This window comes from Takifugu flavidus, chromosome 13 (genome assembly GCF_003711565.1).
Source record: "Takifugu flavidus isolate HTHZ2018 chromosome 13, ASM371156v2, whole genome shotgun sequence".
Taxonomy (NCBI): Eukaryota; Metazoa; Chordata; class Actinopteri; order Tetraodontiformes; family Tetraodontidae; genus Takifugu; species Takifugu flavidus.
Window position 1 is genome coordinate 5,854,861 of NC_079532.1, and position 23,029 is coordinate 5,877,889.

The window sequence follows — 23,029 nt, forward strand, 5'->3', positions numbered from 1 at the left end:
AGATTAACACGTAATCATAAAGCTGTCACCTAGACGTCCCTCTCCATGACATCTTGGTCTCCAGCGTACAACAATGAAGTGCATTTTTTTATATATAGTTCTGTCAAACTCTAATGAACTTGGGAAAAAAAAATAAAATGGGTAACTGGTTTGGGGGTGAAAAAAAGATGAGTTGGGACTACACAAATGTACGTTACCCTGGTCATTACACATGATGGGCTTGGTGGGAGATTTGGACCCAAGGAAAAAGCCTTTTCCCCAACTTCCTCTAGCCCATTACTGAGACAGGAAGTAGGCGGGCTGTGGCGATATCTCGCAGTTCACTCAAGGCTGGTTGCAGCAGGGTGCTACGGAGGCTCAACCCCCTGTCCTCAATGAGTGAATTTGAGGATAGCGTCTGTGCGACGTTGATAAAAATCCCATTTTAACTCAGAAGCGAAGCTCGTCACCTTCAGACTCGGGCAGTGAAGGAATGTGTGGTAAAGGCTCGAGCTGAAGGCCCAGGTGGGAATTATTGTTAAGTGTAGAGAATGAAAACCAGAATAGAAGTCAGTGTGCAGGTCCAGACTGAAGGAGAGGGAGAGAAGGGAGAGGGTTCACCTGACACTCTCGTGGGACATGTGTCTCTATTGTGTTAGGGGGCTAAAATCAGCACAGAAGGAAATCTAGAGCCAAATTCCGATGTGTTCCGAGGCGCTGCAGAGGGATCTGTTAGAGAAATTAGTGAACAACAACACCCACACGGAACAGAGCTCACCTCCTCCTGTTTGGTGAGTCGGGGTAGACTGTTTGTCAGGCTCAGAGAGGACAGAAGCAGGAACAGAGGGTCATGGCTGATCATGGGGACTTCGGGAAGTCGTGAGCATCGGACATGTTACCTGAAGAAGATTTACCTCCTGAGAGGAGAGAGGAGCAAAGACAAGTGAGCACAGGCAAGTAATGGGGTTAACCTCTAGCTTTGGTCAAGGCTCTTTAACAAATGTGCTAAAATCACATTTAGGGTGGGCAATGTTAACCTGTTTGTTATAAATGAAATAGTTGCGGGCTGAACAGTTAAAAGTCAAACACACACACGCGCGCACATGGATTTGTATCTTTGAAAGGACTTGCATGCACCTAATTTATTCCCCGGCCTCTTACCCCAACACTAACTCTAACTCAGCCCATGAACACAATTTTAATCTAAACCCTAAAACAAACCTCTGTAGTTGTAAAAAGCAAGAAAATGTCCTCAATTTTTGAGTAAACTCTGTATATCGCTCCTAATTCAGCAGAACACAGGGGCACACCTGTGCACACATGAATGCACAATATGTATGCCTTTTTGGAAGGAATGTACATTACGATTTGATGGATATCAGCTAAGAGGACTATGTTTGGATGCCTCTCAAGGCGGTGCGCCTCTAAAATCAACACAGGAAGCCCCTCCATCACACGACCACGTTAGTGGAGGAAATGCCCTCCCTGATGACTCCATTAACAGTAAGTGGAAATTTTGAGACCACTCGCAGTGAACAATACACCTCTGATGACTTGCTGAGCCCATAATTGTGTCGCAAACATTTCAGGCTTATGTAGAAAAAAAAATGTATTGATGGGTTGGCTGAGCCCAAGAGTCCCTAATCTCAGACTTCCATCTAAACTGGAATCTTCACTGTGTTCGTTTCTTGGTCCAGCCCAGCCTCTGCCTGCTGCAGCTCCTGCAGGAGGGGAGGCTTCACCAGATGCCGTAACATTTAAGAAACCTCTACAGGAGCAGCAAAAGTCCACCTGCGGCCTCACAGCACCCGACAATGAAGTCCCTCCTCCGTATCCAGGCCTGGAACAACAGCAGGGGTCACGCCCGGTGGTCCACAGCAGGAAGAGCAGGAGCAGCAGGAGCAAAGTGGCAGCATCACAGCAACCTGCTGCCTCAGCTGCCGGTGGGAACAGCAATGTCACTCCTGAAATCATTTAAGTCATTTATAAATGCATTTTTGCATTTTAGCTGTAAAATGCTGCATGGAGACAAAGTGCATCCACCTGAACAGATAAAGGTCCTGCTCATGGTTTCATCCTGTTAAAGGGGACGTTTTCCTGCCGCTCTAGCATTCAGAAAAGTGCATTTCGTCCAATTGTTGGCGAGAAAACGACCTGAACCGTAATGAACACATTTCAATTAACTTTTCAGGAAATGTGGCGAATGGAATGAAGAACAGAGGAAGAGATTTTGCTGATGTTCTGGATTCTAGAGGGACTTAGACCTTTGATCTTCCAAAGCCAAGAAGCGTTGATCAGAAAGCTACCTACATATACTCTGGGTGTCGAATCTGGGGGGAAATGACCTGCTTTGCAGAGATCTGCGCTCTCCTGGTGCTTTGGTTTCTACTCAACGAGGAAATTCAAATATTTAGAGGATAATTCTTACCATGAAAGACATTTTTTTTAATTAGGAACTGAGCTGTAAAGTTTTCCCCTGACAACTTTCAAACGGCTGCACTTTCTTCCACTTTTATCAAAGCAATGAGACCAGCTCCTTGTTTACCATTGTGTTCATGTGGTGATCTCTACGAGGGTCCACATTAAATCAATAGGGTTCCCCTTTTTCCATCTATGCAGACATATATATTTCTATAGATATTAGCATAAGTTGTGCGGGGGGTGTATAATTGGAACGACTAAGCAGGGAAATGCAGAACCCCTCTCCCCGGGGAATTCTGCCATCTTCTTTTCATTTACCTCCATGAGTAAACAGGATAAAAGCTCCATTTGCATGAGCTGGCACAGGATCCGGTCCTCGCCAGGATGAAAACCGTCGCGAGCCTGAACACAACGGTTGGGATCACCAGAGATGCACGGGAACACACTGGCGGGGTTAACGTATGCAATTTCATCCTCACCTAATTTGAGCAGTGCAGCAATTATCGTGTGACAGCGTCTCCCTGGTTGTTGTTCATCACCGCCAGCCTCTGTCCTTCTTTATTTTCCCCGGAGGCCTGAGCGAATCTCTGTGATTAAGTAAACACAATCACACTTGATCACTGCAGCAGATTTGCTTCTCTTTCATGTGGCGCCTGGCATAACAAACAAACATGCAAGAGATTAATTTAGGGTTAATAGAGTCGTTAATCTCGGTGGCTGATGGAATGTGACAGGCTTGTTTGTTGCTAAATCTTTTTTTTTTTTCCCCTCCTCAGACTGTTGCTTACAGCTGCTGTTGGCGTGTCTCTCCTGTCAGGGCTCTGTGCTCCTCCTGGGGCTGGGGGAGGCCTGCTCCTCCTGTCTCCATGCTCTCTGCTCGCCCTGCTGTCACGCCTGCGCCGTGTGCTGCTCAGCCCTGCAGGAGGCGCCTGTGGAGGAGCTCAGCTGCCACGCCCACTGCCACAGGGTGCTGTTTGGGTCGTGCTGTGAGCCCATTGAATGCCTGGAGTTTTGTCTGGAGTGCTGCGAGATCTGCCATCGCGGTTAGGAGCAGTTTGAGAAACAGTGAGATTTGCCGCCCCCTGGTGGTCAAACCCAATGCCAAAAAACTCTGAAATCTAAGTCTTAAGTGGTGTATACTTGGGAGAAATCTGAACACAGCTGCCTCTGTCAAGTCTTTTTTTCTTTGTTTGACCACTTTAGCGTCAGAGGACAGCATTCCTTGGTTTGCTCCTCCTCGGGCTTTCATGCAGCGCTCCGTTAAACGTTCTCTCACAGCGTTCGGAGACATTTCTTTAAAATGTGTATTTGTTCAATTTGTGTTTTAAATAGGCAAAGGATACTTTACTTTATCAGTCAACCAATATCAAATCAGTTCCAACAGTCATGTCGTCTGATAATAGTTAAATATAAATTATATATAAGCTAATGATGCATTTATCTCCTGCTTAAGAATAATGGAAAATATATTCAGGGCCTTTAGAAATATACAGAAACAAGCTGATTTCAATCTCTTTGGGTCCACTAACAGCCAAATCAGACTCTGCTGTGTAGATGTTGGTGTGTATTTAATGACAGCGGCCCAGACGACCCTGAACAAGAAGGTCCTGCTTCTTCACTCTGATTTCTACGGCTTCTCATGTTACCAGACTGGAGGTTTGACTTCTGCCTGTTCGGCTCTTTGCCGCTGAGAAACAGGTCGACAAAAACCTTGTCAACTCTCTCTTGAATCTTTTTTTTTTTTTTTTTTTAACATTTGTTGTATAAAGCACTTAGAACATGAAAGGAGGCTGATTTTCTCCTGATCTTGAAAAGATGGAAGCGGGTCCTTTCAAAGCCGTCCTGTGAGATGACAGCGGTGAGGCAGAGTAAACAGCCAAAAATAAAACAAAGCGGCTGTAAAGACGATGCTGTCAATCTGTCCACGCAAGCCGAGAGGCTCATTTAAATCACGCCGCCACCGGTACAATGAATTTAGGTTCCTTATTTGTCCGTGACGCTCACGTTCTGTCAGTGGCAAGAGATGTCGGTGTCTCGTTTAGACAAACACACACCAATAAATAAACACTCAAGGTTGTTCCACTTGTCCCCCTCAATTTGTTCTAGCCTTTAACCATAGCCGGTGTTTACCTGCACCAACGAACATCTGATAGAGTGCGAGAGAATTCAGATACATACAAACACACACACCCCCATTATTTATGGCCAATAAACACATGTAAAGAGAAGAAAAATGCAGATTTTCCTTTATTTGGCGAACAATTAAACACAAATGAATCTCTAAGCGCTGCCAAAAAAGTAATTTCTCTTCAACTAGACAGGTTTTAATCCCTACACAAGAATTCTGTAAGCAATTTTGACTTTGGTCTTTAACTTCCACTTCCAGCACGTGACTGCTGATTTTGTTAAAAAAATCTACAGATGTGATTCCAAACTGGTCTATTGATGGCGTTTTCAGAATGGAGCCGTCCTCGACAAGGATTGGGAAGGCAGACACAGATGGATTCAAAGACATTTAGGTTGTGACACAAATATGTCATAAAATGTGTAAATTGATATTTTTCTGACTGATAGGGCTGTGTTGTTGTTCGGTTTTATTGAGGCAAAGGTCCAAGTTTTGGAGAAATGATTGAAGTTTGGAGACCTTGTTTTTTATTGTTATTATTTTACAGTTGTGGCGCCAGCAGCCTGAGATAAAAAAGACCGGCCAAGGAGAACGAACTGGTGTGGACTGGATTGTTTTACACCGAGCTGCTTTTCAAAAACAACCATTTCTACACTCTCTTTTCCCGCGACGTGTCTATTTGTATTCTTGCCCGCCTCCAATGCTTTATGACAATGCTGGTAACCTCCTCAATCAAACCCAGGTCTACTTGTAGCGTTATGAAGTGCCGTCAATTGAAGAAAAGGGGGAATAATAACACTTAATAGTCAGACTGTCAGATGTGCCCATCAGCTGTACAGGAAACAAAAATAAATGTAACTGGATTTGAATATCTAACATTTGAGGCTGACGCAGAGAGGACGGATCAAAGAGAAGAGAGACACACCAGAGGGGGGCAATCATAAACACATCGTCTCATTTTAATACGCGAGGGGAAGGCTTGGAAAGCAGCGCGCGCCATCAAGTTTCACGGGTTTGGAAGTGTGTGTGTGTGTGTGTGTGTGTGTGTGTGTGTGTGTGTGTGTGTGTGTGTGTGTGTGTGTGTGTGTGTGTGTGGTGGGTTAAAGCGAACTACATCAAAACACAGTTAATGAGCATTGGGTTAAAAATGGCTGTGGATGAAATGTTTAATGAAAGGTGCAGTTTTATAGTTGGAAGTGAGATGCCAGGGAGATTTCTTCCAAGGCGTCCACCAATTCCACCATTTCAGCGTGAAAATGGCTCAGTAATCTCAAAATTACCGTTACAGGTATAAAAAGATCCTTAATTAAATTGAAGTAACATCATATTTCCAGGGGGATTCTCTGTGAATTGTAATTATCGCCACAGGTCAAAGGTCACCGGGTTTGAGAAGAATTACCGCAAACAATCTCGACAGCGGATTACGTCGCTGTTAAAATTTGAAAAAGACAAAACTTGTGTAAACTACAAAGGGATTTTATTTCAAAGGACACATCATATTTCACAAAAATAACACCGTCAGTCTCTAGACATCGCGTCAGTCCGCTCACTAAAAACTGGACCACGATTGCCATACTGGATTTGATTGGAGTGTAAACATATATGTGTATATACACACACACACACACACATATATATATATATTACCATTAATGTGTTTAGCTCCTGAAACTCAGGTTTCAGTGGTCAGATTACAGCTTGCTTCATTTTATGTTGCGTTAGTGTTTGATATTGTTTAACACTTTTTTAGACAGGCTATAGATTAAAAGCATGTATAAATAATAATTTACCATTTCATCTACGAAGCAGCTCATAAAACCTTGAATTTTGTTTCTCATGACACATAATTATTAAGTCATGTTGTTGCTTTTTTTAAAAAAAAATTCATTATTGTCTCTTAAATTGTACTCATGGAATACATTTTTCTTGCATTGATTGTCTTACAGTACTTAAATATATACATTAGCTGTGAACTAAACACCAGCCGAAGCAAAGGTGAAAACGAAAACCATAATCCCCATTATTTTTTAAATGGCCAGAGAAGAATCCAGCTCGTCTTATTCAAGTATATTCTGATGGTAGAAAATAGCAAAAATCCTCCACGAAGATGCCGGACGTAAAGAGACAAGTACAGCTATTGCACCACCTGACTGCAAGTACCTCAATGTAATACCTGCTTGGAATTAAAATTAAATACTTGTAGATTTAAATTCCTCAGCAATGAGGAGAAACATAATATCGTGTCAATAAAGAAATAAACCTTTAGCTCATCCCTTCTGCTCCTGAGTGCTTAAGTGTATCCTGTACACTTTGTTTCATAAGCAAGTCAGTTTAAAGTACAAATTTAAAATGTAATTTTTTTTCCTGGTACAAACCTTTTACCCCTCTTTCTTGTGATTGTCAGCATATTTTGATTTGATGACTTGTTTATGGCTGAAATACAATGTTTGACTTGAAGTTGCTGCGTCTTCAGATCATATTATTCTTCTTCAGTACCTCCAAATACTGCTGTGTTGCCATGCTGACGGGGTGGAGGTCTGTCCTCGAGACGGAGCCCACCGGGGACAGCCGGGTTGAGGCGCTCTCCAGCTCTGCTGTGGCTGAGGACCAAAGACCGACGACCACCGTCACCTCATACACATTCTGTAATCTTAAATATTACTACTGTGGCTTCAGTGCACTCACCATTTTTTATTTCATTTGATATACTCCTTTCCAGCTCATTCTGCATCTGGAAAAAAACAGAACGGCTGAGACATTTTTCTGGGAATTAATTGGGAGCAGCTGGAGAGGTCCTGTTGATGGTGGACCCCGTACGAACCTTAGAGATATAATCGCCAACCCTGCTGCTCTGGCGCTCCGTTACAGGGCTGAGGAGGGGAAGGCCCAGGGAAACGCCTCTGCCGAGTTGCCCCTTTGTGTCTCCGTAACGTAAAGATCCCAAAGAATCCAGGTCCAGGATACCAGAGGCGAAGCTCTTGTTGCGCTCATTCAGCAGTGTAGCATTGGATTCTTTGAGCTGATAAGTGGCTCTGCGGGGGAAAAGAGGCAGCTCTTATCATCGTTATATGTGGTAATGATCATAATCACACTGAGAACATCCTGACTATTGATCAGTCGACAGCAGAAAATTCTGATCTCACCTCTCTAGTTTGTCAGTCAGAGATTTGTGGAGCTGCAGCTCATCTGTGTACAGCTTTTGGTATCTCTCTAGCTCCGTGCGCGTGGAGCGATGGGAGTCACGGGCCCGCCTCAGCTCACCCTCCAACTCATCAATCCTCTGCTCCAGCTGGAAGCGCAGGTTGGCCTCTTTGTTGGCTTTCTTCTGTTCCAGGACTTCTTGTGATGCAGCCTGGGACTGACAACCAAGCAGGATTTCCTCCACATGTGCCTAACTCGCCATTTCATTCTGTTTTAAATTATCTTAAAACATGTACAGTTTCCCCCCCCGACCAAACAAACTCTAAGGTAAAGCTCCTACCTGCAGGAAGAGGTTGACCTGATCTAGTTTCTCCTGTAACTCCTGGCGGGCCCTCTCCTCAGCATCACGGCAGAACAGCTCCACCTTCATTCATTAATGCAGCAGAACGTCAGTTAGTAAGTAAATAAGTTAAGTTGTTCTAAACATCGCAACTGTCAATTCAATTCAATTTGTTTAAAAATAAGTTCAGAAAACACTTAAATGTTCTGTACCTCCTCATCTAACTGCTTCTTTCTCATCTCCAGCTGGTCTTTTTTGGAGCTTGTGCTTTTCACAGATGCCAGTTGATCTTTAAGCTCCTCGTTAACTTTTTCCAACTGTCTGCGAAGGGACACTTCCTGTTCCAGCTGAAGCTGCATCCTGTCCACCTGGGAAGATCAGAATCATAGAGGAAACATCTTTGAAATGAATCTTTGCCCTGCTGTCCTCCTTCCAACCTGGAGGTCTGAAAGCGACTTAAGAGGCTGCTACATTCTAAAAACAAACATAAATTAAAAATAAATTGTAGAAAGTGCAGGTTTACTTCAAAGCAGAGATTCTAACGGATCTAACAGAAACCTTATTGCTGACTGGTCCAGAAGAGCCAAATCCAATCCCACTTCTGTCCTGATCCTTCAGTTTCTTCTTTGCAGTTTTTAATAAAGTACGCAATCTGGAACAAAATGCATGATTCAGGAAAATACATTGTTTAAATAAAAAACAAAACAACAACAACAACACACTCAGCGCATCACACTCTTAAACAAATGTATTTTCAATTATACAAACACACAAAAAGATACCTTTACGCCAAATACAAACCAAGCAGCACTACAGGGCTGTGAGCTAGGAAGCGCTGGCCTCTACTGGAATCTACCCGTGTCTAAATGGAAGCACTGGCAGCTGTGAGGAAGCCTGAGGTGGAATTTACAAGTCACCTGTACATTTCTTTTTGAAGCTCTGTGTTCCTCTTCAGCTCGAGATCCAGCCGGATGTCAATGGCTTTTCTCTGCTCTTCTAACTGGATGGCTTTATTCTTTTCCGCTTCCATCTAAAACATGGAGGAATTTCAAAGAACAGTTCAGGAAAAATGGCTGGTTAAGTCCTCGAGACAAATGTCTGCTCATTCTGTAATAAATCACCTGGTTGCTCAACTCTCCTTTTTGCTTTTCCAGCTCTGCCAGTCGCAGTCCCAACTGAGTGCGGCTCTTCAGCTCCTGCTCCCACAACACCTGAGTGTCCTTGGCTGTGTGAGACTGTGTGCTTTGCTTCTGGACCTATGAAAGACAAACAAGCACATTAAAATGCCCGTGGCCGGCATCAGACTGGCAGAATACCAAATGAGAAGCATCAGTCAAGACACACGAATGATGATGAATTAAAGACTTTCATGAACAAAAAGACAAAAAAAAGAAGAGAATACCAGTTCAAATACTAGTACCTCTTTACTGAGCTGGTCTTCGAAAGTCAGCTTTGCAACCAGGTCCTCTAGATGATTTCTGACCTTCAAAAATAAATACACCGTGTCAATCAGCGAAATGTGTATTTGTTATCGTTGCATTTTGGCAAAAAGTGAATTTTATGCCAGAGGGAGTAGCATGCATCATGCAGCTTGAGCTGAAAGTAGGCAGAGTCCTTTTCACCAAAAAACTATTTCACCCATTGAAAAAAAAAGCCCAAACCAACACAAAGCTCTAGAATATTTCATATACTATTAGTAGAGGACCGGAAATTATCGATGGAGATCAAAGATTGGATTTATGTTCTGTTTAAAGAACTGAACAGAAAATAGACAAACAGCCAATACCAACCCCTTCTTCACTCGAGCCATCAGACAGCTGGAAAAATATTGGATAACTTAAGATATGACAGTGATTTCATGATGTAAAACGGATGTGATAACGCTTTCAAGTGTAATGCTGTGAAGACATGTTCCCCATATTCAGTGTGTAGATATTTGATGAGATCGTGTGACAAAACAATTTGAAACAACAAGAGGACCGCGAATAATAAAAAGAATATGCAAGCACTATAGAAAACTAGTGCCTAACACCACCACTACGCTTCATTGCACTCCAACTTCCACAGACACTTGTTTTTTCTTTGTTCTATATAATGTTGTAATGTGACACGTTGCTGCCCCACAGTGGCCGAAGTTACAAACTGCAGATGAAATTGAATTTGTGGCCAGTAATCAGCGAAATGTCTGTTTAGTTCATATGTTTGAATGAATTGTTTTTTGAGGGACTATGACATAGTGGGTTGAAAGGGTAATAAACTATAAAATAACATTATAATCCCATATTTCATTATAAAACACCTTGGTGTGTGCTTTAGAGATGAATGAATGAATGAATGAAAAAGTAGTGAATTTAATTTGGTGAATGGAGATAACTGCAACTACCATTAAATTGGTGCCCTACAAAAACCGAAAACCTTTGATATATTGTGACCCACCTCAGAATATAATACATACCAGAGCAGCTTCATGGGTTCCTTTCTGTAGTGTATTGATTTCTTTGGACTGCTTATTTGCAGTAGCTTCCAGCCTAGCGTTCTCTATTTCCAGCCTAATGATACATACATTTAAATTCATTATCACAGGGCATGGTCCAACATGTGACATCTTTGAATGTGTGTACAATGTGTGTTTGAGCAGACCGCTGCATATCTTGTTCCAGCTGTTTGATGGTTGTTTCATAAGCCGCTGAGGTGGACAGTGACGCTTGAAGTTTCTGAACAGCAGAACTCAGCTCCTTCTCTCTTTCATCCAGGCTGCAGGTCAGAGTCTGGATACGCCTTTCAGCCTGTGTGTACTGTTCTTCACTTTCCTCCAGCTGTGGGACAGATATGAAACAATTATCTCGACAGGAGTGTTAGGAGTCCAGTCAACCCAGAGTTGTGCTTTCTTTGATGAACTTGATGTAAAGGTTTCCAGGTCATTTACATGGCTGGACCTGACACATGGAATACCTTTCTTTTCAGCCTGTCCAAATCCTTAAATAGTCGAGCCTTCTCTTCTTCCAGGTCATTCCGATAGCGTGTGTTGACTTCCAGTGAAGCTTCACTCATTGAGAGCTTCTTGAGTGAATCAGCGAGCTCCTGCTGTGCCTCCCTTAAACAAGCCTGTATCCAGAGAGAATACAGTTTGGTTGGATGGTAAGGAAATCCTGAACTGTAAAGGTATTCACTGGATCCTAATCTGACCTTCATTTCATTCTTTTCTTCCTGCATCTTGTGGATATGACCTTGAAGATCAGCAGCCTTGGAGTCAAGCTCCTTATTTCTCTCCTTTATTAGTTCGACCCTCTCCTCATAATCAGACTGCAGCTTGGACAAGATATCTTTTAAATGTCCCTGAGCATCAGTCACAGCACGTTCCTTAGCAAGGCCTTTGTTTTGAGCCTCCTCCAGCTGTTGCCGTAGTAACATAACCTCACTCTGGGCTTGGGTGAGTCGCTCCTGTGTGGCTTCGTGGCGTGCTCTGTCCCGGCTAAACTGCTCCCTTTCGGCATGCAGAGTCTTTTCGAGTTCCAGGCCACGTGTGAGGGCCTGGTCTTTCTCCCGCTGTAAGACCTCCTGCAGAAGACCTTTGTCTTTCAGCTGCTGTGACACTCGATGAACTTCATTCTCCAAGTTGTTTGCCTGAGCCTCTGCCTTGATCAGTTTCTGAGACAAGTTGTTGTTTTCCTCACGCAGAATGGAAACTTCACCTGTTAAAGTAATTCACCAGGAGTGACAGCTATGATCCAAAGAAATACTTTACAAATACATTAGCTAAATATCTGATACTTTCATCAGAGACATTGTCAAACAATCAGTGTATTTTAGTACCACATGGTGAAATGGTGATATTTTTTTTTTAGATAAAAATATTTTTTTAAGTCAAAGAACTAGTTCCTTGATGTTTAACAATCCTCAATCCACAGTCCTAGTAAAACTTACCTGTGAGTTTGCCTTTGAGATGTTGGTGTTCCTCTTTCTCCCGAAGCAGAGTGCTCTCCCTTTCAGACTTGGCTACATGAGAACGTTCAGCCTCCTTCTCTGCTCCAGATAAACGGTTACGGATGGACTCCAGCTCGGTCTCCAGCTTTTCACGAGTGTGTCGCTCATTTTCTAGCCGTGTTCTTGTTTCAGTTAGCTCAGACCTCAAAGTGGTCACCTCGTTATTGCTGCTGGAGACGGTGTTTTTCAGGGACTCGCTGTTGAGTTTGAGATCTCGCCGAGCATCTTCCAACTGGCCCTTCAGAGTCCTGTTCTCCTCCAACAGAGTGCCCTCTCTGAGACTGCTGTGAGCATGTGAGTGTTCAAGGTCTCTTTTTGAAGTGGTCAACTGCTCCTGTAAGGTAGCGATCTGCAGGAGCATTTCTCTCTCCCTGCTGCTGGCCTCAGTGAGCCGAGTCAAAGCCTGTGGAGACCATGGAAACAGTTCAGTGAAGACAGCCACTGTCTGCAGTGGACATGATGCAAGTGATGTTTCAAGTGCCAACCAAACTAGCATGTTCTGAAATGAGAGACAATAATTACCTCATTGCTTTTGCTAATATTCTGCTTGTTCTCCTCTTCGGTCTCTTGCTGCTTACGGAGACAGTTGTTGAAGAGATTCTCCTGCTGAATGCGAGCACTGCGTTCCTGAGCCAGCAGTTTCTGTATGTCATTGTAGTCTTCTTCAAGCTAGTATATCACAGGAATTCATTAATACTCAAACACATATAAAATAATATATGCTCTAAAGTACTGCAATATTCAAAAAGACCAACAATCTAATGAAAACAGGATGTGCTTAATTACCAAGACCAACCTGTTTTAAGTTGTTGCCCAACTTTGAGTTTTCCAGCTCCAGATTTCTGAGGGTGAACTCTACTTTCTCTCTCTCCTGGACTTCAAACTGCTGTTGTTCCTCCATGACTCTCAGCTTTTCTCTGGTGGCATTGGAGTGATCTTCATGTTCCCGTTTCAGCTGCAATCTTTACCAAGTTTCAGACAAATTTCTTAATCATTCAGTAAATACAACATAGAAATCACTAATCACTAAGGAAGGGACATTCGAAAGTCTTTAAGAGGAGATAAAAGTGGTTCTCACTTGAGGTTTCGGACTTCGGCTTGCAATTCCAGCTGGTTGAGTTCCAAACCAGTCCTATCACATTTGACTTCCTCCAGAGAGCTCTTCAACTCTGCCTTCTCCATTTCAAGGTAACTCACCTTGTTGGCCAGATTAGCACTGCGATATTTTTCCTTCTGAATGGAACGGTTATATTTGTAGATAATATTTTGCAGCTCGATGATGATATTTGAATCTGTAAAGATGCAAACAAGATGATGGTATGTCCATGGTGATATGTGCAACATGGGCTCCATAGTGGATTACTTTTTTCCTAAATTTTATAAATAAATGTATCGAGATACAAAAGTTTTAAAAGAAACAATGAAATGAATCATTTTGAAAACCAGAAGAGCCAGTACCCAAAGTGGAGTTAAGCTTCTGAATGAAGAGGGCTGTTCGTTCTGACAGTGGCGACTCCATGTCATCTGTGGAGGAGTCTGACGAATGACTGAGATCAGCAAAGTCTTCTGCCATCTCAACATGCTCAGGGTTCTACAAATGACAAGAAAATGCAGCCCTCACATTCATCATAATGCTTCTCTACTGGAAGACGTCTAACAGAGCGATTATTGTACCTCATGTGTCTCCCCTCCATTAGCTGACAACCTGGGCACAAAAAAGAGGTCGGATGAATTCACCAACAGTGCTTATTAACTGTGCAGCGTTTCCGGGAAAATTTGGGATGACTCAATGTTAAATTTGAGGAGCTATTGAGAGAAATGTGAAAATATTCGATATACCTTCCTTCCTCATCAGATGTGCCATCTAAACTGCCATCATCATACAGTGAAAGAGGATCTTCAATGTGGGGGTTTTGCTGAGGGGCTCTGTGATGAGGAGTCACTGGGGACAGCTGTGCTTGCTTCTCCTCTTTGGTGCCAGTTTTGGGCTGCTGCCCTGGTACCCTGGAGAGAAATAAACCTGCTTGTTGTTCCCCTATGACATTCACAATAAATAAAACATTTTGGGGGTTCGATGCAGGCTTGCGGTCACTTACAGCTTATTAAAAAAAACACACACACACAAAAGTGGGTCCTGCCATTTACCCCTAATGTATTCTTCCAAAATTGATATAGCACCATCTTACCTCTTGGTGGGAGTCGGCTGCTGTTTGGATTGACTTGACAAGCATTCTAACAAGGCCTCGGGTTTTGCTTGTTCCTCCTCAGCCAATGATGCAGAGTCCCAGGAATTACTGCAGTTTTGCTTCTCTACTGAACTATCTGTTTTTTCTTTGCCAACCTGAAAACAAAAAGATAAAATAGTATAGAAGGTAAATATTTGTGGATCAGCCCTTTACTATTGAGGCCTACTACTTAAGTATAGTGTTTATCTCTAGGGTGTTTCGTGATAATTTGGCCTCTCTGGAGGTAAATTCTTAACTTTAACAGGTCAAAGTGCCATGAGATGTGACATAAAACCGAGAGACTGATTTAAAATTTCTCCAATTAACTGAACAGATATTTTAATTTATCCAACTGAGATATTAGTATTTAAAATATTTGTGTGTGCATTGCATTGGTATAACATGCAGTAAAGATAAAGCAAGAGAAAAAGAGAACTTTCAAAATTAAGGAGAAACCGAACAAACTTCACAACACACTACCAAGAACAAACGCGGCAGACATCAAACAGAGAAGGAGTCAAAATCAAAAACATGACATTTCTATAAGTTGGGTGAGCATTGACCATGAAGTTGGTTATACTTTTATAGCCAAACCAATCAATGTGCAGATTGGTGCTAATCTCAGCACAAGACCAAAAATAAAAAGGAAACAAACATTTAACAGAAATAGGATGAAGAGATGGAGGGAGTAAACCAGTAAAAAAATGCAGAGACAATCTACACAACCATCTTCTACCTCTTTCTGGAGACGGGGCTTTTCTTTCTCCCGATCTCGGAAGGCAGCCTTCAGCTTCCCTACCTCGTGTTTAAACCTTTGCACATCCTCTTGCAGCTCTTCATCAGAAATCCTTGAGACTGATGTTGGATTTCTATTGAGCAAAGGTGGAAGGGACCTGGTGTATTCCTCAAGATCATCTTGTAATTTATTTTCTTGGCTCCTCATGGTTTTATCCGTGTTTGCAATGTTGTTATTCCAGTTACCATCAGTTCCAGTTAACAAGAAGGGTGTTTTCGTAGCCCCTGGTGCTCCAGGTCTGCTCTCATCCTTCTGTTGTCTGGTGTAGTTTGATGAAGGGGACCTACGATCTTCCTCAGTTACTTGATCTGGGTCTTGATGCCAGGTGTTCATTCTTGCTGGCCGGTCAGGGCCAACAGGTTTTGACTCACTTTGCGTAGATGTGGAAACATGGTCTGTACTCCCAGCTTTGACTTCTACATCCTCATCACTAAATTCTTCTCCCGAAGAAGCTGATTCAGCTGCAGTCTTTTCTTCTACATTATGAGGTTGAAGCAACTCTTCAAACTTCTCATTTAAATGGTCTGCGACCATTCTCAGGCTGGGTTTTACTTCGCTGTTTTCTACTTCTACCCAGAGGTTCTCACAGTGTTTCTCTAATGGCATGTTGTCGTGTTCTTCAGCTTTAAGCTCATCTTTAAAAACATTGCTGTTTTGACCTGTGTCAGATTCCACAGGGCCAGCTGGGAATGGCTGACTCAGACCTAATTCACATGTGTGTACTGCACTTTTATTGTCCTTTGATTCCATAAATGGGAGGAACAAAAAACAGACAAAACACAAATGCAAAAAATGATGTTTTAAAAAGTAGGAAAATGTAAATATTTAAGAATATAACCATTTCAAAACTACATTTACATATCTTTAATAAACTGTTCAAATGTCCCAAAGATTATTGGAGCAAACATGATAAAATCTTCAAATCCTGCAATGATTTACATGAGGAAACAATGAAGTTATAATTTCTTTGTACAGAAGGCATAAAACATCTCACCCTTTGTTGCTCTTTATCAGATGCTACATTTTTTTGACCATGTATTGGTGATGATAATTGCTCGGGGGATCCTAAAAACACAAAACAACATAGCAGAATTAAGCACATCTGTGCTCTCAGATTAAGATTGGCTTTTACCAGCTAAAACAAAAGTCACATGCAGATGTCAAAAAGTATGTTAAAACAAAGATTGTGTCAAAACACATATTTAAAAAAATGCAGTTTAATAAAACGGCAAAAAGAACCTGACCTTTGACAGTTTCTTTCTTCTGAAGTACCATCTTCCTTGCTGAAGGTTGGGGACAGGGAATAGGTGGTGGTGATTTGCTTGACTCTCTGGCTACAATACTCCTCTGTGGCAGCACTGGAGCATCGGAGCAATCATCTTCAACTTGCTCTTTAACAGATGACCTAGAACAATTTTGCTCCTCAAGTCCAGGAGAAACCATTCTTTGCCCAGGTGAGTTTCTCTGACTGGAGGCACTGTCCGAATCCCAGTCTGATTCATCTGTGTTATAATCACAAGACACGCAGTTTTGACACTAACAATAGTTGAATGTAAATTCTACCTCAATAAAAAACAATGCACGGGAAAGACAAAAAGGCTAATAAAGAAAATATACTGTGTATACTGTAGTTTTACAACTAAAAACTAAGCCATTCATGCATATGTAGCCCGTTAGTGTTACTAACCTGCTCCATGAGCTTCAAAAGGTTTGATGGCAGAAAAATAACAATAAATAATAAAGTTAATGTCATGCACAATCAAGACTAGAGCAATACCAGCTATAGCTACACCAGCTATTTTACTGTTGAATATTACAGTAAAACCATGGAGGTTAGGTGAGTGGGTAGGTGCAATATTTTGAGCTTACCATCAAAATCATCGACCCCACTCAGACCGAGTTCTTCCATTAGGTCTGTCGAATTGAAAAAGTATTAAACTAAAACTATTCCCCTTTAAATAGATTCTGAAAATGTAAACAGAAACCTCACTAAAAGTTCATGTGTTTACCTAATTTTCGATCTTTGTCACCTTCAAGCTTGCCCAAAACACTTGTTAGGCCAAATTTTGGCTTCTCTCGCTGTACCTCCGGCAGGTCCTCATCAAGATCGACCTGTTGGCTTTCACCATCATTGTTCTTGTTTCCAACTGCGGAGGACAAGGCATTAGTGTCCTGCTTGAGGTATCTTTAACCAAATAATCTGATGAAGCTGGATGGAAATGGCATGGCAAAAAGCATCCCCATGCAAATGAGCTCATGACTTAACTAGCAAGAAATTACATGGTGAGGTATCAGACACTTTCTTCCCTGATGGAGGTTTTAGTGTGACATACGGCAATTCAGCACTAGCCAGGCGAACAGGTGCAAACTGAACTATTCAAGGCAAAATCAGAAACAATGCAACCATGTCGCAAACATTAGGGTTGAAGTGTAGCAGGCAGAATGACGAGTATGTCACATGCATTATTCCGAGGTGAGCGTAAAGCGATGTTCGGGACTAAGGACTGGTGGTTAATATGATTAATTTGCAGCTCCATAGACCTATAAGTCAAGTCATACCCTCGCCCTGGCTGCCTCTGGGCATGCCTATTCTCCTCCAAGGCTCTAGCATTGCCATCCTATTGACTCCTTCCCCTCTTAAAAAGGAGGGAACATAAAACATGTCTACAGAAGAAATTGGACACACTGTTGAAAAGGCAGTTCTGATTGAAAGACCAGGCCAAAACATTCTGTCCCATACCTAAAATAAAAACTGACAATATAAATCACCATTGCATTCCCAAAAAAACAGCAAAAGTAAATAAAAAATATTTTTCATTTCTGAAGAACTACATGAACAAATAAGTTCAGCTTTTGTCCCAAGGCAAAACTTGTAAATATCAATAGATATAAATGTGCATCCACCTTCTTTAATCTCTTCTTCATCCGAGGATATTTCATCTCCATCATGATTGTCTTCTTCTGACATTTCCAAGTGTTCTTTGCAGGACTAAAGAAGAAAAAGTGATCAGTCAAAAGGCTTGTGGAAAATATCTTCACCTCATAGCACTTTACAACTGTGTCTACAGGGTGTCTCTATAATTATTCACACGAGAAGGACCAGGAATCTGATGGAGGTGTTCTTACAAAAGCCACGCTAGACAGCTGAAATTCAACTACAACTAAAAGTACCTGACGTTCTTCTCTTTTACCTGTGTGATAGGCCCTTCCGAGATTCTGACTTCTTCACTTGTCTCCACTACACTCTTTGCCTCATCAGGTGAGTCTAGATCAACATCATCAATGTCAGTCTGAAGTAACAACTCATCAGCGCAGTTCCTTCTGGAATCACAGTTCTCAACAGCAGTGACATCATCAGTGGTGGGTTGTCCCCTGAGGTCACCAGACGACATTTCTGTTCTGCTGAAAGCGGCATTTCCACTTTCTGGGTGAATATGTGAATTTAGTCTAGATTCAACATTGAGCTGATTCCCTGCACTCAGGCATCTATTGTGAGCGTTATCAGAACCATCTCCTACATCAAACTCTTTGACTGTAGTCCTACCAAGACTGTCATGCAGTTTCTGGGGTGTGTGATCACAATCCCCACTTGAACCATCATCTACTTCGACAGCAGCTGCCTCCTCTAATCCCGTGGCTTTGGCATATGCAGAGGTATATGGGCTATTCAGAACATCCCCTTTCACTGCTGATGTGCAACTGTCAGCTTTATCAACCAAATGACCGTCATCAATTTGATCATTCCCCAATTCTGTTATTTGTTTTTTTGATAACCGACCATGTGAATCTACGTCAAGGTTATGTCGAATCTGTTTTTTAGTTTCATCCTCTTTATCAGGTACTGGTGACAGCGAAGGGGATGGGTCATCCGATACTCTGCCGATACTGATTAACGAGGCTTCTTCACAACAGTCCAGCAAATGCTGCTGCTCCCCAGGATTATTTGGAGAACATCCCAATAAAGAGTCTTGTGAGGATCTGTGTGTCCATTTGTGTGATCCAGCATCATCTTTGACATCGGGGGAGCCATTATTTTCCACACCTCGCTCCTTCGTCCGATCAGCAGGTTCTGCATCAGGGCCAAATCCAACTTTTTGACCGTCTCCGTCATCACTGCTGTCCGTCCACACTGTATCACCCCTGATTTGGTTTTTGCTCCTTGGACTACCATTATCCATTTCAGTTACTTTGTTTATGTCATCTTCTTCAACCTCAGAAGATGCGGGAGATCTGGAAAGTTTTCCGATTAAATTCCTGTGTGAAACTTGGCTTTGCTCTGTGGACCATGGATTTTCCTTTCCGAGGCTTTCCTCTTCATCGGACAACTTAGATTCTACTCTGACCGCTGAAAAAACATAATCATGCTCCACATCAAATGTCACTGGTATGGCATAACTCGCCCCAGCTATTTGCTGCGTTCTGGTTTTCAGATCATCTACAGAATTTTCATCCCCACTAACACCAGATCTACTTTCTCCGTTGTCATAAACGTGAATGTCGGGTATTTTTTCACCAGTAACACAAGCTTTTTCAACATCTTCAAAAGAAGCAGCACGGGCCTGAATAGAGACCACACCTTTATCATCGTCCTCAGATTCACTCAATTCTTCATCTTCTTCATCATTCTCTTCCTCCTCTTCCTCGTCATTTTCATCGTCCTCCTCTTCGTCTTCATCGCCATCGTCTTCATCTTCGTCATCTTCATCCTGCTCCTCTCTTTCTTCATCTTCATCATCAGAGTCCTCACCTTCTGGGCTTTCTTCTTGAGATTCTGATCTGTCTTTACTATGCAGGGGCTTTTCTGTTGTACTTGTTGCTTTTTATTTTATTTTGGAAAGACAAAAAGATACGTGTCAGAGAAATGTGAATTTATTTACCTTTTTGCAGTTTGAAGGGGAGATAGGGGTCAACTGCGGCACTTTAGATGGGAGGAAGGATGGGGAGGGATCTACTGGGTGCTCCTTAGGGAGAAATATGGTGTTCTGGACATTATTTTCATGGTATGGGTCAGTTTTTGTATCCTTTACAGTTCTGTCGGGCAGTGCAGGAACTAGAGGCAGGCAAGGAAAAGTGTTAACTACAAAAACAACGGATTATGATGGGGCTCTAAACAGGTGAATGAAGGTAAAATATTTTCGATACCTTCTTTCATTTTGGATGCCAACATTTTCATCAAGTTTGCCTTTTGTGGTTTCTGAGAGACACAAAATAAAATGCAAGGTCAAAGGTCAAACTAGGGTGACAGTATGATTAACAACAGCAGCACAAACCGCTTCAGTTAAAAGGGAATCGTCTTCTGACGAAGGCCAGTCGTCACAAACACTTTCCATATCTCTGCAAAGAGAAGAAAATCATTTAACCTGCTATTTCCTATCTTTTTAAAACAGGCACACTGTCAAAGAAAATGACATAACTAAAGAAAGATATAAACACTTACCGACTTTGAGACTCAGACTGAGAATTGTCTTCACTATCTGAAACAAAGTAGAAAAACTTGCTCCAATTATCTAATTATGTAAATGTTAGTGAACAGAAAAGGTCCACATGTCCTATATGTCTCTGCATTACGAGGACGTTATCTAGCATGGATTCATTGCCTCCTGCTGAGGAAGCTGTCTGTGCCCAGACACACAGACCTTCTGCAACCTTCTTTCATGCTGTCTCTGCGGGTTGTTGCAAAGACTGTCAACACCAGCTGGGTAACTACAGCTGATAATCCACTGAACTGTCCTGTCCTGGAACTGTTAAACAGGCCAACTTAAATCTAAATACAGATCCAAGTTTGATTCATTTTTAAAATGCTGCTCAAGCACAAGTGTCAAAAACAAAATGTTGTTTTTGTATTGCAAATAATTTGATTTTTTTCCCCTTAGTTGCATATGAACTAACTTGACACATGAATGAAGAAAATGACCACTACTGATATCTTATAGTATTTAACTGCATATACTACCTCCCCGAGCTTCATTTTCTCCGGGCTCTATGTCCAGGTAAGAAAATGTGAGAGGAATAAACAATCAAAATCACAATTTTAAACACTATCATATCAAAAACATGGCATACATACCATATTTACTAGTGGCTGGTCCCCCCAAACAGACAGCTGCTCCAGCATTTTGGGAAGGGCTACCTAATGGCGAGGGTTTCTTCTCTTTGCTCAGACCTGGAAGTGATGGTGACTGTCCATTGTTCTTCTTGATACTGTGCTCATTGATCAAGAGGGAACACCTACAAAAAAGCCACTCTCATTATTCAACACAGAAAATGACAGACAGTCATACAGAAAGAAAAAAGAAAAGCATAGAAGAAACAGTTCTGGATGGTTAAAAGAACAAATCAAAGAACAAATATCTGGGTTTGATTTTTAGAATTAATTCGTTAGGAACTGTGGTCATCTACATTTTACAAAGCCATAAATTACAGCTCCAGGAACACAATATTAAAACAAACGCAGCACAACTTACGGGTGATACCCATTCATCACTGCATAGTCATCAGCTGACCATCCTTTTGTATCTTTTAGAGTGACTTCTGCATTAAATTGCAGCAGCAGTCGCAGCATACCAACTAGTCCATTGCCAGCAGCTATCATTAAAGGAGATCTAAGGGTAAAAAAACAACCAAAGAAAAAACTTACTAAGAGTGACAAACACAGAAATTGATGACAAATATGTCATTGTTCTGATCTGACCTCTGATCTTTGTCCACAATGTTCACGTCAGCACCCTCCCTGAGGAGAAACTCAGCCATCTCAATGTGATCCTCGCGGACAGCCAAGGTCAACGGTGTGAATCCATCCTAAAAGTTGAATTGCAATTTGTCCTGAGATAGACAGAATAGCACAATGCTACTTGTCTGGCTGAGTAAGGAAAGTCACCTTATTTTGTGCATCAATGTCAGCATCATGCTCAAGCAGCAAGACAGCAGTTGAAATGGAAGGGATGTTTGCTGCTAAATGGAGGGCTGTGTTGTCATCGACGTCCACTAGATTGGGGTCAGCATGATTTTCCAGCAGTATCCTTACACAGCGCTCATGCTGACACTGCACTGCCTGACATTGGACAGAAATACGGTGAGTGCTACTGAAACAACTACTGAGAAGCTTCAACAAATCACTGAGCAGAATTATTCTGTAATAGACTGACTCCATCCCTACAGTATATCTAGGATTACCTTCATTAAAGCGGATCTGTTTTGATTGTCACACAGGTTAAGCCTTGCTTTTCTCTCAAGGAGAAAATGCACCACCTCAACGTGTCCGCTGGCACAGGCAATATGAAGTGCAGTTCTGAAAGATTAAGAATTATTTGTTACAATATATCCATGCATTTAGGCAATATGACTACATTTTGAGGTGTTTGAGAGACATTAATAGTGTATTGGCTATGGGTGTTTCCTCACAAAACATCAGAAAGGGGTTACTAAACCATGCAAGGATTTATCTTCACTCACCTGTTCTCTTTGTCCAGTTGATTGATATCATGTTTTTCAGCAAGTTCCTTCAACTTTCCCACATCACCACCCGCAGCAGCTTTGTGAACTTTTCCAAGATCCTTGTCTTTTAGCTCGTATCCTCCAGAAAGGACACTGCCGCTGTCAGGGGTCCCAGAGAGCCGCTTTTTTTCTTTGTGAGGCTGAAAAACTTCTTCATCGTGCACGATGGTGAAGCTTTGCGTTACTAATGTCACTATGCGTCAATCATCTGTTTCAGCGCGACTAGCGACGGCTGCTCCTTTCCTGCAAAATAAGTGGTGCAAAGCGGATTATAACACTATAAACTGCGGTGTAGGTAGACACCAAAAACTTCCATTAATGCTATTCGCCATGACAACCTTATACCTTCTAAGTAAAATCTACTAGGCTGGGCTGGACTAGATTAAAATTAAAGGTAACTACAATACTAATCTGGGATCGACAAAGATTTTGATAAATAAGGTTCAACACTGTGATGAATACCCTAAAGTCCCAATACTCCCGAGCCCTAGCTAGCGTAGTCATAGCTTCTGTTACCATGGTAA

The 23,029-nt window shown here is 42.0% G+C and overlaps 2 protein-coding genes across 3 annotated transcripts; one reads left to right on the forward strand and one right to left on the reverse strand.

The window, feature by feature from the left end:
• The first annotated feature begins 792 nt into the window (after positions 1–792).
• On the forward strand, positions 793–4,477 carry LOC130536752 (uncharacterized). 2 transcript variants are annotated; one of them, XM_057052900.1, is made up of 4 exons: positions 793–932; positions 1,393–1,482; positions 1,671–1,922; positions 3,177–4,477. In XM_057052900.1, exons 1-4 carry the CDS (start codon positions 872–874, stop codon positions 3,446–3,448), a joined length of 675 nt encoding a protein of 224 aa, XP_056908880.1. In that variant the 5' UTR covers positions 793–871; the 3' UTR covers positions 3,449–4,477. The 2 variants fall into 2 exon arrangements, with proteins under 2 accessions (XP_056908880.1, XP_056908881.1); XM_057052901.1 differs by having other exon boundaries at positions 1,677–1,922.
• A 1,503-nt stretch (positions 4,478–5,980) lies between these two features.
• si:ch211-272n13.3 (ankyrin repeat domain-containing protein 26) lies at positions 5,981–22,732 on the reverse strand. The gene is given in 43 exon segments (XM_057052885.1): positions 5,981–7,125; positions 7,211–7,256; positions 7,347–7,557; positions 7,669–7,883; positions 8,007–8,090; positions 8,219–8,374; positions 8,565–8,658; positions 8,924–9,036; positions 9,128–9,262; positions 9,427–9,489; positions 9,797–9,823; positions 10,462–10,555; positions 10,647–10,822; positions 10,959–11,111; positions 11,193–11,698; positions 11,931–12,393; positions 12,513–12,659; positions 12,787–12,952; positions 13,069–13,282; positions 13,449–13,581; positions 13,665–13,695; positions 13,830–13,994; positions 14,177–14,331; positions 14,952–15,749; positions 16,006–16,076; positions 16,256–16,513; positions 16,881–16,925; positions 17,021–17,158; positions 17,571–17,675; positions 17,916–18,000; positions 18,203–18,276; positions 19,588–19,827; positions 20,154–20,205; positions 20,282–20,345; positions 20,449–20,485; positions 20,965–20,991; positions 21,079–21,239; positions 21,476–21,613; positions 21,703–21,809; positions 21,889–22,062; positions 22,185–22,299; positions 22,464–22,623; positions 22,626–22,732. Coding segments are annotated over 43 exon segments (6,564 nt in total). The 5' UTR covers positions 22,663–22,732; the 3' UTR covers positions 5,981–6,994.
• Between the last annotated feature and the right edge of the window lie 297 nt (positions 22,733–23,029).